General features: G+C 33.5%; 2 protein-coding genes across 2 annotated transcripts; both read left to right on the top strand.

The window, feature by feature from the left end:
• The first annotated feature begins 5066 nt into the window (after positions 1-5066).
• LOC111302200 (cytokinin riboside 5'-monophosphate phosphoribohydrolase LOG1-like) lies at positions 5067-8086 on the top strand. The gene is made up of 7 exons (XM_022898138.2): positions 5067-5277; positions 5502-5599; positions 5724-5754; positions 6354-6453; positions 7195-7265; positions 7429-7572; positions 7795-8086. Exons 1-7 carry the CDS (start codon positions 5158-5160, stop codon positions 7885-7887), a joined length of 657 nt encoding a protein of 218 aa, XP_022753873.1. The 5' UTR covers positions 5067-5157; the 3' UTR covers positions 7888-8086.
• A 1997-nt stretch (positions 8087-10083) lies between these two features.
• LOC111302198 (UDP-xylose transporter 1-like) lies at positions 10084-12763 on the top strand. Its single transcript, XM_022898136.2, has 8 exons — positions 10084-10381; positions 10941-11066; positions 11186-11370; positions 11459-11526; positions 11620-11752; positions 12010-12171; positions 12260-12526; positions 12613-12763. Exons 2-8 carry the CDS (start codon positions 10946-10948, stop codon positions 12697-12699), a joined length of 1023 nt encoding a protein of 340 aa, XP_022753871.1. The 5' UTR covers positions 10084-10381; positions 10941-10945; the 3' UTR covers positions 12700-12763.
• The last annotated feature ends 363 nt before the right edge of the window (positions 12764-13126 follow it).

The following is a 13126-nucleotide window of genomic DNA, read 5'->3' as shown; positions in this document are numbered from 1 at the left end:
CATATGAGATTAGGGTTACAATTCCTAAGAGCGGGGACAAGATGTGATCTCAAGGGTTAGCATATGTTGTGTTAGTGGAACAGACGATGGGCATATGACCCTAAGACATACCCTACGAAAGGGCTTTTTTTTTTTTTTTTTTTTATCATAAACATGAATTGATGATGGAAAGTGGGGAGAGGAAAGCAGTGGGGGATCAATCAGTCATCTCCGACTAGGAATTCCACAAATTTTTAAAGTGGAACTCAATTTTATTGCGAGTTTAAATTAATAATTATAACGTGCATTTTCATGGAAGCTCCAACAAATAGGCCAAAGGAGAAAGGGAGAGCTACCCTTCCCTCCACTAAGTATAATTATTAATTTTGAGAAATAAAATGATAGGAGTTTTAAGCAAGCCATTTTTGACTAATTTTTGCTTTAACATTGATAGGCTTGACCATTTCTTTCTATCATCCTCTTGCATCTTTTGCATTTTTTTTTCTTGCGTGAGTAAACAAAAGTTTTAATTTGATCAATTATCATTAAAAAATTTTTAAGATGAAAATACACAAACCAACAAGTATATAATCTGTTGATAAAATATTAAATTTTTAGTTCTAACATTAAAGTACATAAAAATTTCTCAACAATCTTGTGTCTTTTTCATATTTCCAATTTTTTATTATGATCACACATAATTAAACATATTCATATGTTCCTAAAAATATATTTAAAAGTATTATCAAATTTACATGTGCAACGACTTTTGAATGAATTAATATTAGCTCATGCAAAAAATTTACAAAATTTCAAATATTGAGATAAGGCTATAAAATTCTCTATCTTTTCATATCAAATACAAAGTAACTATGCACCTAAAAAGGAAAAAAAAAAAAAAAAAAAGGTGATTGGTGTGTTCCACTTGCCACAATTTAGACCTCAACATCTCCTCTCATCTAATTAAAATTGGACAACAATCCTTATTCTTCTCATTCATAAATACCGAATAAAGAGTCAGCTCAAGAGGCATAAAATTTTGTTGGGGTTATTTTTGGGGGCAGGCAAAAATATGTCTTTCATATTAGGGGGAGGGGGCCTTAATTTCAATCTTTTATTGGCACAATCTCTTCAACCTTGACCTCAAAAACTTTTTATGTGGGAAGAGATGAGAAAATGTGATAGGCACAAAATTTTACAGAATTTGGAGAAGCCAAATTGCTTAAAGCTTTGAAAAAGTGTTAGCTTTAGAGTGGTAAGTTTGACAATAATAAAATTGTCACCCCAATAATAATTTTTGATGTCTAAGTTTTCACCAAGATAATCTCTATAATAAAATTGTTCCATTGAAATCAACAAATTAACCAAGGATATCCCTTGACAAGATACTTCGAGTATAAAAAATTGGAAACTCCTTTTTTTCATAGAAAAATGAGAATTATTGTTTTGATACAAGGAGATCATAGTATGATGATAGTGAAAGAGACCAAGTGCAGGTATTGAGATTTAAATATCAAACATATTAAATGTTATTTTTAAAGATGGTTGGATGAACAAAATTAAGTACGTTTTGACTCAAATGAGAGAGTTATAGAATAATAGAGCCAAAGTTACATTGCGATGAAAAAGGTAATAAAGGAGGTTAGGTGTCGGTATAAGAAGATCGGTAATAATAAGAAAGATTGTATGTGTTAAAATTTGAATTTCAAATATACTAAATGCCATTTTTAAATATAATTGCATGAACTGAGTTATGTTTCGGTTCAAATGAGAGAGTTACGGGGTGATAGAGCCGAAGGTACATTGCGAATAAAAAGGTAATAAAGAAGGGCGTCGGGCGTTGGTAGAGCTAAAATCCTGTCTCACCCCTTTGATCTAGACTCTCAGAGACATACCTGCAACAATGAGATAGGACAGCTCAAAAAAAAAGTCACTTGAATTTCGTTTTAACTGATTAGAGATAAAGAGTTTCTTAGTAAAAAAAAAAAATTGCTAATTATTGGTAAGAATTTGAACAGTAGAGAATTGTTGAAATGAATGCCAATGATTGTTGAATTAATTGAGTCTCAAGTCATTGTAGCAGCACACGAGAAAAATGCTATGATCTGCTTCTTTCACAAATTTGGATAATGGGAGTGTCAAATAACCCAGCTTGTATTGCCGATTGCCTACTGCCATATTTCGTTACAATAAAACACTGCCTTGTTATGTTACTATCAAATAAACAAGCAAGAGGGCAGCCACCAGTTTTGTTGTGAAAAATTATTAAGCAAAGGCTGTGCTTGTTGTTTTAAGGTAATGAGATGCTGACTCTTAACAATTAAACAATAACTTATTCAAAAAAAATGACAATCCCTCTTGGTTAAAATGATGCTTGAAACCCATAATCGTTAGGGGTAAGAAAAAAATTTGAGAAATAAAAAATTATTCAAAATCGTAATATTTGATTCAGTTTAGATCAATTTTTTTTATTTTATATAATATTAAATATTTATATTAAATTTGGTTCAAATTTCAAATCAAAATGTGAAAAACCAAAACAAAATTGAATCGAATCGAATTATATATTTTTATTAGTTTTTATACATATTTTAAATTTGTATAACATAAAAATAATTATTTTATATATAAATCTAGTTAAATATGTTAAAAATTATATTAAAATAATATAAAAATTAAATTTAAAACCAATGAACAAAACCAAATCGAACATGTAAAATTCAGTTTTAATCGAATTTGTTCCAAGAGAAAGTCAGTTCATATTCATATCAGATTTTAAAAATTTATAATATTATGTATTATCTGAAAAGATTAAATTAAATCTAACCCGATCTGTTATTACCCCTAACAATTATCAATTTAAATGATTTAAAGAATATTTTAGAAGTAAAATCTTAAACGTATTATATTAATATAGTGGATTATACCCCTAAAATAGTTTCAAAAATAGGATTAATCCAAAATAAATTAATCTTGAAGTTATTTTTGTAGAGACACGCATCAAACTTGCGAAATATTGTCTGCTTTGACCTGAAGGTTTCACGATTTTGTCTCACAAAAGATACCTCATAAGTTAAAGGGGTGTGAACCCTTATAACCTAAGATCAACTCTAGTACACAGTCGATGTAGGATTCATGGCTATATATATATATATTATTCCTTATCCGCACATTCTTTCGATGTGAGATTAAAGACGTTATAATCTCCCCACCTTTAATACTTGATGTCCCTGTCAAGCCGAGTCCATCCACCATCCACAGGACCATGTAGCACTTAGGGACTCCTACTAGCCGCTAACTGATAATCGCTCTGATACCATTTGTGGAGATCCGTACTCAACCTAAGTTGTATTATTCGCTTTGACCTGAAGGTTTTAAGGTTTCGTCCCACAAAAAGCACCTCATAATTGAAGGGGTGTGAATCCTTATAACCCAAGATCAACTTAGTACACAGTTGACATGAGATTTATGGCTCACATATATATCATTTCTTATTCACACATCTTTTCAATATGGGATTAAGAATGTTACAATCTAAAACCATATTATAAAAAAAAATTATATATGCCTAATATGACATATGTCTCACTACATATATAACTATACTTAGTCAAGCTTTTAATGATTACCAATAGATGAATGAAAATGGAAAAATGGCATGATAGTTAATTAAATCATGTTTAGATTTACCAATTGTTTGGCATATTAAAAATATGCTATGGAAGTGAATGAACAAAGAAAACCGTCAAACAAGTTTTAAAAAGTATGGAAAAATCAGAACCATAAAAAATAATAAAAATAAAAATGCAAGGGGGTGTGTTTGGAGAAGAGGCTTAAGGAGTGGGGCTGGGGGACAACATGGTTTGTTCCAGCAGAGAACGTGGGAGGAATGGAGAGAATTTGTTTTCTCTTGTAATAAAAATATACATATTTCCTATGCATACATCTTACATGTCCAAGGAGGGGACGGTCGAGGGTAAAATTAGACGAAACGATTTAGATAAGGTTTTTTAAGTGAAATTTATAAAATTTTTTATTAAAAATAATTAAATTAAAATCAATAAATTAAAATGTTTCATTATATAGATTAATTGTACAAAATTTAATAAATTTTGATATAATTTTTAAACAAGATATTTTTAATAAAAATATTGATAAAATTTTTACTGTTGAATAAATATTGATCAAATTTAAATTATAAATAATATTTTTAATAATTTTTTTACATATTATTATTTTCACATTAAATTCTATCAATTTATTTATTTAGATTTTTACTAAAATTTTTATTAAATATTAAAAAAAATTTTACAAACCAAGAATAACGGTCGTATAGTACACTGAATTTTGCATGGAAATTGGCAAGTGAATTGGTGGGTCAAATGCATCTTTTGGACTTTGTTAAATGAAAGATGGGGAAAGAAAGGGAAATGGCCGGCACCGCCAGCCACTGTGATCAGAATATAAGATCTCAAATGTGTCTAAGTTTAGAATCTTAGAAGATGATGGAAGTATAAGATTAAATGTTAAGGAACATATCAGATTATCAAAACTAGTTGATGCATCCCAAATGTTGCTAAAGATCCCCTGAGAATAAGCATCGATCAAAGCATGTTTGTCACATACAGGATCAAAGCATCGATCCTGTTAGAGAAGAAACATGTTCATACCTTTGAAAATTTGACAAAAAAAAGCTCATTCCATGAAGAAAAAAGCTAAGGGAAAAAAGAGAGAGGAGACAACTTGAGAACAGAAGATAAATAAAAAGCTCATATGAACATTTAGGATGACATTTTTTTAATAGTTCGTGAAAGGGATATTCCAACTCGAAATCTTCTTATATCATTATATTATAAATTTGACCACCTTTGGTTTTTTACCTAAGGGTGAAAATTTGGAAAAGAAAAAAAGAAAGAGAGCAATTTGATTGGAGGGTGAGTCAGCCGGGTAAACAAAGGGTGAGGCAATCATCTCTCTTTGTTCGTAGAGGGTCATTGGACTATTAGAGCATGAATTTACGCATGCTAAGCCTACAACCTTGTGGCCTCTGCTACCATTATATATGCACACCAAACCATTCCTAAATTGTCAAGCGTTTTTCATTTGTTGTGTTCGTTGAAGCATAGAACATTTACTTAGTTTCTTTCAAAAGAAAAGAAAAAAAAATAAGAGTGAGAAATGGAGATGAAGATGGAAATGAATCAATCCAAATTCAAGAGAATTTGTGTGTTTTGTGGGAGTAGCCCTGGAAAGAAGAGCAGTTACAGAGAAGCTACTATTGAGCTTGGCATGGAATTGGTACATAGCCTACCCTCTTTAATTCTGCTTCTCTCTCTTTCTGCTCAGTTTTTGCTTTTGGTTTTATGTATTTTCCTTGAACTGATTTTCCAAGCCTTTCCCTACCTTATTCTTGCTTTTTAGTTCACTTCCTCCAAGTCAAGTTGTTTCCTTACGTATTTTTTCTTGCTAGTTCATTCCAAACATATTGAAATGTTAATTTAATTTTCCTCTTTCAAACGAAGGTTTCAAGAAATATTGATCTGGTTTATGGAGGAGGTAGTATTGGATTAATGGGCTTGATTTCTCAAGTAGTTTTTGATGGTGGCCGCCACGTCATTGGGTAGGCATATTCCTTCCTTTTTTTTTTCTCATTAAAATTGATTCAAAACTTAAAATGATTGACAACAAAACTTGGTTCTAACATTGTCTTGTCTTGGTTTGTTCTTCATGTTCACTGTCTGCAGAGTAATTCCCAAGACACTCATGCCTAGAGAGGTATGTCTTCTATTTGCATGATGTGTTTTCCAAGCATTTTATGCATTAAAACAACAAATAATCTAAAGAAAAAGAAAAATAAAGGAAGAAGAACATTATCTGCTTCTCTTTATTTTTGTTGATATTAAATAGGTATTATTTATTTTTCTAGTGGTAGCTCCCACGTCTTGAATTTCTACCTCACTTTTGTTATCTTTTAAAAATGGGTTTCACACTTGTCTCTTTTGGGACTCAGCAGGTTCCAATTTAGACTTTTGGTTGGTCCTAAAATTTTCTTTTCCCCCCTTGTTTTTCACATTTTTTGGTCCTTTTTTTAATGAAACTTTGCCAATGAATTCCACCTGAGGGCATATGGGTCTTCACCATTTGTGTCCCTCTCCAATGGTTTTTATTTGCCCACCACAAAGATTCTCATTCTTTGTATTGTATCAGGTTTATATGGTGCATGTATTTTTATTCTGATTTCTTTTTGTGGACTGAGCCTACCACCTCATCTATTCTCATCATTGCTTTTCAGTGAAGAAGCTTTTTCTCTCACTAAAAGTTTCTATTATGTGGGCATTGCTTTGTATTGACTTGGTGGCTAATGACATTTGCAGATAACTGGAGAGACAGTGGGGGAAGTTAAGGCAGTAGCAGACATGCACCAAAGAAAGGCAGAGATGGCTAGACAGTCTGATGCCTTCATTGCATTACCTGGTTAGTCTCAACCTTAGAAATTGTAACTGTTGCATTGCAATGTATGGCATAAGTAGCTCAGTGACAGCAACTTTTTTCCAGCTTGTTGAACTACCAGAGTTTAGTCTCACTAGCCCCAAGAAAAAGCCCATGATTAGATTTCTACCCTTCACCATCATCACCTTCTGACACTGAAAATTAGGCTCCCCTGGTCACTGGTGACTGATAGCCTAAAAAACTTTCCGTTGTGAGAATGCATTATCCCTCTGCGCCAGTAGTCCCCAGCCTACGGTCTTACTGTACCATTCCTTCACCAGATATTATGAAAAAAAAAAAAAAAGGATTGTGGAACATACATGGTCCTTTCTCCTTTGCCAGATCAAATAATAAGAGGCTTCTGTACCATAACCAATCTTTGTTTGATAGCATCTGTTTTGATCAATTTCTCAATGGGGGACCTGTGGCTGGGGGCCTTCTCCTGGACCACATCTGCTAAGGGTAACTATGCTTGTACTTTTGGTTCTCAATAAAAAAAAGAAAAGCCCTATCATTCACCCAAAGGGACCTGCCCAAACTTGCAAATACAGGGTTAACTGGCCAAGAACATCAGAATATGGGCTAAGCAGAGACCAAGAGTGAAGGGCAAGGCAAAATCAATGGGCTCAATCTTGGGCTTTATTATCAAACTCATATTGGGTTAACATGGAAACCCATTAATTTTGTATATTTAATTAAAGGAAATTCTATATGATTTTCATGAAGGTGGCTATGGAACTCTTGAAGAACTTCTTGAAGTTATAACCTGGGCCCAACTTGGAATTCATGATAAACCGGTAATATTCCATTTTCTTCCCTCCAATTTTCCAATTTCTTGAACAAAATAAATGATGGGATTTTGTTTTTTTCTTTAACATTCAATAACAATGAACACAAAAAATCAAGACACTTCAGTAAACTGTCTTCAAAACTAAAATCTTTGTCTGTTGAGAATTGCAGGTGGGATTGTTGAATGTGGATGGTTACTACAATTCCTTGTTGTCATTTATTGACAAAGCAGTGGAGGAAGGTTTCATTTGTCCAAATGCACGCCATATAATAGTGTCTGCTCCCACTGCAAAAGAGTTGGTCAAAAAGATGGAGGTTTAAATTTTTCTCTCAATTATTTAATTCGAAACATAATTCTTAGTTCATATACATCCCGTAAATTTAAAGTTTAAATCTCAACATCCTAATAAAATTATCAATTAAAAAACTAAGATTTGGTTTAAGGCTTGTGTTATTTCTTATCATAGTTCAAAGGATAATCTAAACTAGGATTTTATTGTCAATTTTAATGATTAAACGACCATTTCTCTGTAATAGGAGTATGAACCGCAGCACGAAAGAGTTGCTTCGAAGCTAAGTTGGGAGACAGAACAGTTAGCCTACCCTGCAAAATGCGAAATCTCGAGGTGAGAGATTGAGGCATGGCAAGGCAACAATGCAGGTTTCAGGAAACTAATTTTAGGAGACCAAGATTTGCTGAAATGAGAATTTTTTATTGAAATGAAATTTCAGGAAACTGACTTTTTTTTTCATTTGAAGTTGAAATTTGATTCTGTAATGCTCAACTTTGTGGCAAAGTTGGTGATGAAATGAAAAGAAATTTGTCCCATGAATGGACTTGTGTTGTATAACTAACTTGTTATTGTTAAATTCAGGGGTTTTTCATTCAATTTTCACCGAGTAACTTAGATAACACCAAAAATCAATCTAGAATTATTGATCCTATAACTTCTTAATTATGAAATTATGGATTAATTTAAGCAACAACTGACAACAAATGGTTGACAAGCTTCATGGAAGAAGTTTCTCATTGACATGATGTACCTCAGAGGCTATGTGAGCCTTTTCCCCAACTTCCCCAAACCAAGCTAGCTTTTCAACAAACCATATGGAGCCTGAGGCTCACATCAGTGCAAAGGAAAATGTTTTTAGGCATGACAAGGCAGACTTTGAAGTCACATGCCCCTGTTGCCTAATGGGAAGTTGCCCTGCCTCCATCCTGAAAACTGCCATCACTAAACCTTTTAAACCAATCTGTTTCACAGGAGATGCTCAAGACAGCCGGAGCCAAGTTGGGTCAAGATGTATTAAGATGCGATAATGCCACAGAGATTGTGATGGTTGATCATGTGACAGGCCTGCCACAACAATGCTCGAAAGTCCTATGATTGAATCGTTTGTTATTGGTTAATTATTCTTTATTTCTTTCAAACAGAAAAATCACCAATGTAATATTTTTTCTTCCATGATTTGATATTCCATTCAAGGGAAGGGGAAGAAGGATTAATGAGGAAAAGATTGGTGAAAGTTTTTCAATGAAGCCAAAATGGCTTTGCTGTAAATTGTATATATATCATCTTACATTATAGTAGGGTCTTATTAAGGCGGGGAGGAGCTTTCAGCTGATTTCATCAATACTTAATTTCTGCATCATATTCAAATGATAAAGTAACGGTAAGTGGAAGCAACTGTTTTTGTTTTTTAATTTTCTTGACCCTTGACAAGAAAAGAAAAGAAAATGTTTGTCATGTAACGGATGAACTATTGATTTTACCTCCACTGCTGCATTGACATTTGAACCTCATTTGCCCTTTATACCCTAAAGATTTTCTTTTTTATGAAGGAAAAGAGTAGCAACACTCCATTACATGTCACGCCCATAAGCAAGCAGTGAAACTGATACTGAAACTGAGCAAATTCCTCGTGATCGATCCACATGATCTCTGCTTTAAGGACTAAGGTCCAGTGCCAAATCAGGCACCTGTGCACGGTGAAAGTTACTTCCCCCACCGTGCAAGAAAAGGGACTCTAATTTGATCAAACTGTTAAAAGTACTGATACTATTACTAAGAAGAATAAAAGGTAACAGGCTGCTAACAAATGAAGCTTTCCCTAAGCATCTTTGAAGGAAGTTGAGCCATATCATGAAAATGACATTCATTCATTAAATAAGTGCCTAAATGTCAGCAGAATTTTGTCATTGTTGATTTTGGTCCAACCCCAGAGACATTAAAAGGGATTTTTAATGTGAGAAAGGTTTTTCTTAATTTGCCTAGGTTGGTTATGGTGATGCTTGAAGGAAGCCAACGAAAGGCCTCCTTCAGGAGTGAAAATCAAGTTTTTTGTTTCTCACCAAACTCCAATTGAGTTTCAGGATGGCAAGCCTTTTTGCTTGCATTGGCAGGTACCTCACTTGCATATAAGAAAATGTTCATCTCACCTTCCTACCTTGTGGGCTAAGGCTCATTTAATATTTCTCCCTAAAGGCTTAAGAAAATAGGTAAGCTGGTTTAGGGTTGGAAGACCCCATTGGACTGTGAAATGTATTTAACCAAAGAATCACAGCCATAATTTGATGAAATTGAGTTCAATATCAGTTATAGCAATGGCAGTGAAACAAATAAATGACCTCAGCAACCCATGGCCATGTAGCAAAAAATGGAAAAGACAAAACATATAGAGAAGGAAGTTAATTATTATATATCATATCCACAGTCTTTTAAATTTTTACTGTCTCATTGCTTAAATTGATCGTTAGCTTCATTCTGGAAGAACAAAAACAGTACAAGTAGTACTTAAAATTGAAACAGCGTTAGGCACCAACCCTCTTACCAATCTAACATAAAAGGCCTGCTTGAAAACCTACATTCTCATACAAGCCACAATCAACTCTCTCTCTCTCTCTCTCTCTCCCCAAGCATCTGCAGCTCAAAAATCTCTCCCAACTCTGTTCCTACAGTCTGGTCGCTGCTTGTTATAACTTGATGTGCTTTTCTAGTGATTTTATGAAGTTGTAGGAGCCCTCTGTCAATAATCTTGTCACCTTCCTTTTATTAACTTAGTTTTCTTTCTCTGAATCTTTTTAGGGCTCCTAAAATTCCAAAGTTATCTACTTCTTTGCAAGGTAACATTTATATGTGTTCCATTGGCATTTTCTTTGCTTCATAGATATCTGTTTTGTCCAAAACAAAAGATAAGACTCTTTTGTTCCTTATCTTTTGTTTTGTTACTACATGTTGGTTCTTAAACATGCAAGGCAGCAAAGCTTGAAGAATATTTATACAGTTCATCAATATGTATATTACTATATTTTTACTCTATGAACACACATGCCCTGTGAAAATTATATACTTTTACTTGTAAGATTGAACTGTTTACCAAATTCATTCAGATGGGTATTTGCTAAGTTTTATCTGTTAGAAAGTAGTGTAAAATCAAGTCATTTCTGAGATTAGTCTGCCTTCTAATATGATAAACAGCATATTTTTAAGCTTTGTGCCAAAGAAATTAATGCACCGGCGTACAACAATCGGCAGTTAACCAGCCAGCATTCACAATATAATTTTCAAATTGGCTTGACATTCTATAGTGATTAGTATCAATCAAATTGCATTTATTAAGTACAGGAGAACAGATCCACTAGCTGTCTTTCTGATATTTATTTCTATTTTTGTTTGTTTCAGCAAAGATGGGAGAGATGTCAAGCTTCCAATTGGGTGTTATTGGCGCCCTGTTTCTTTCAGTTGCATCATCTGTCTCTATTGTCATTTGCAACAAAGCTTTGATGAGCAATCTTGGCTTCCCTTTTGGTAATTTTTCTATTCTTTCTTCCTTATTTGAAACAGCATTGTCCATTAGTATATCAAAAGAGAAGTAAACTATTTTTTATTTCTTTCTCCTCTTTTTCTTCTGTTGCTCCTTGGTGCAGCTACAACACTCACTAGCTGGCATCTCATGGTAACATTTTGCACCCTTCATGCGGCGCAACGCTTCAATCTGTTTGAGAATAAATCCATTGACATGAAGACTGTGATGCTCTTTGGCATCCTCAATGGTGTTTCTATTGGATTTCTCAACTTGAGTCTTGGATTTAACTCCATTGGATTCTACCAGGTGGACTACATTTTTCACAAACATAACTATATCACCATTTTAGCCCATAGATTTGTGTCCTGATTCTTTCTGGTGCCTCATTTGACAGATGACCAAACTTGCAATCATACCATTCACTGTATTGCTGGAAACTATCTTCCTAAAAAAGCAATTCAGGTTTTTTTTTCTTTTTATATAGCCATTACACTTCTGATAGTTAGCATTTTGAGATTCAAAGCTTACCAGAACTTTGTGTTCTACTCTGTGCAGCCAGAAGATAAAGCTGTCCCTCTTCCTTTTACTTGTTGGAGTTGGCATTGCCTCTGTAACTGATCTCCAACTCAATTTTGTTGGGACAATCCTTTCTCTCCTTGCCATCGCAACAACCTGTGTTGGGCAAATTGTATCCTTTTACTCTCATTGCTTTCTTTTTATTATTGGTTTGTTAACAAATTAACTGAGGATGCATCAACGGATCAAGCATTTACATTTCAGAGCCAATACTGCAAGGAAATGAAATTTAGCATTGGCAAGTGCTTCTGAAATTATCTTGAAAATTCAGTTTTGAAGATTTATGATCAGGGCATGACTATATATGCCAGTATTGTTGAAAATGGTGGCATAGCAGCACTTCTTTTTTCCTTGACTTGATGAATATAGCTGACAAACACCATACAGAAGAGGCTCAATGTCTCTTCAACCCAGCTGCTGTACCAGTCAGCCCCATTTCAAGCAGCTATTCTTTTTGTCTCAGGCCCTTTGGTTGATCAGTTCCTCACCAAGCAAAATGTGTTTGCTTTCAAATATTCCCCTATAGTCTTGGTACAGAATCAAAACCTCTCTTTCCTCAGCATATCACACAGATTATCAATGAGATTTCTGATAACTTATTTCTGTTGAACATTTGCAGGCATTTATCATCCTCTCGTGCATTATTTCTGTATCTGTCAACTTTAGCACATTTCTGGTGATTGGCAAAACATCCCCAGTCACATATCAAGTTCTTGGCCACCTCAAGACTTGCCTGATTCTTACCTTTGGCTATACATTGCTGCATGACCCTTTTACAAGCAGGAACATCATTGGAATCTTGATAGCCATTTTTGGGATGGGGTTGTATTCATATTTTTGCACCCAAGAGAACAAAAAGAAACAAGCTGATCCACTGGGGCCTCAGGTATATCTATATTTTCCTCTCTTCCCTTCTCCATATCTCCCAATAAAAGGTTTGTTTTAACAAATCTTTTATGTCTTGTTTTTCAGATGAAAGAAAAAGATGCAACACCATTTCCGGCTCTAGAGAAACAAGGCCATGAAGTTAAAAATTCAGATAAGGATTCCCTTGTCTAAAGCAAAACAGGATTTTGTATTTCAAGGTGTCGTTTCAAAAACATTTTGTATCATTCATTTCCAATTCATCTATCTCCCTCTTCACATTTCATAGTAAAACTTGACATATTTCTAAGCGTATTATTTAAAAAAAAAAAAAAAGGTAAAGTAGAAAAATTGAAGAAATATATATTGAAATTAAGAAATTATAGTTTTTGCGATTATAGTTTCAATGTAATTATAAAAAAAAATAAAAAATATTATGTGGAGATTCGCTTTAATTTGAAATTTTCATAATTTTATTTTTAAAAAAATACTTTATAAATTTAAATTAAAGTTTTTAATTATATATTATAATAACAATTTAAAAGACTACACGAAGATTTGAAACTTTCACGAAACAAATACTATACTAAGATCAATGTCAACGGTAGCTTTCTGAAGTTCA

Source organism: Durio zibethinus, chromosome 15, assembly GCF_047325235.1.
Source record: "Durio zibethinus cultivar Kanyao isolate XHJ-2024 chromosome 15, ASM4732523v1, whole genome shotgun sequence".
NCBI classification, from domain to species: Eukaryota; Viridiplantae; Streptophyta; class Magnoliopsida; order Malvales; family Malvaceae; genus Durio; species Durio zibethinus.
This window is presented reverse-complemented; position numbering and strand designations above follow the sequence as displayed.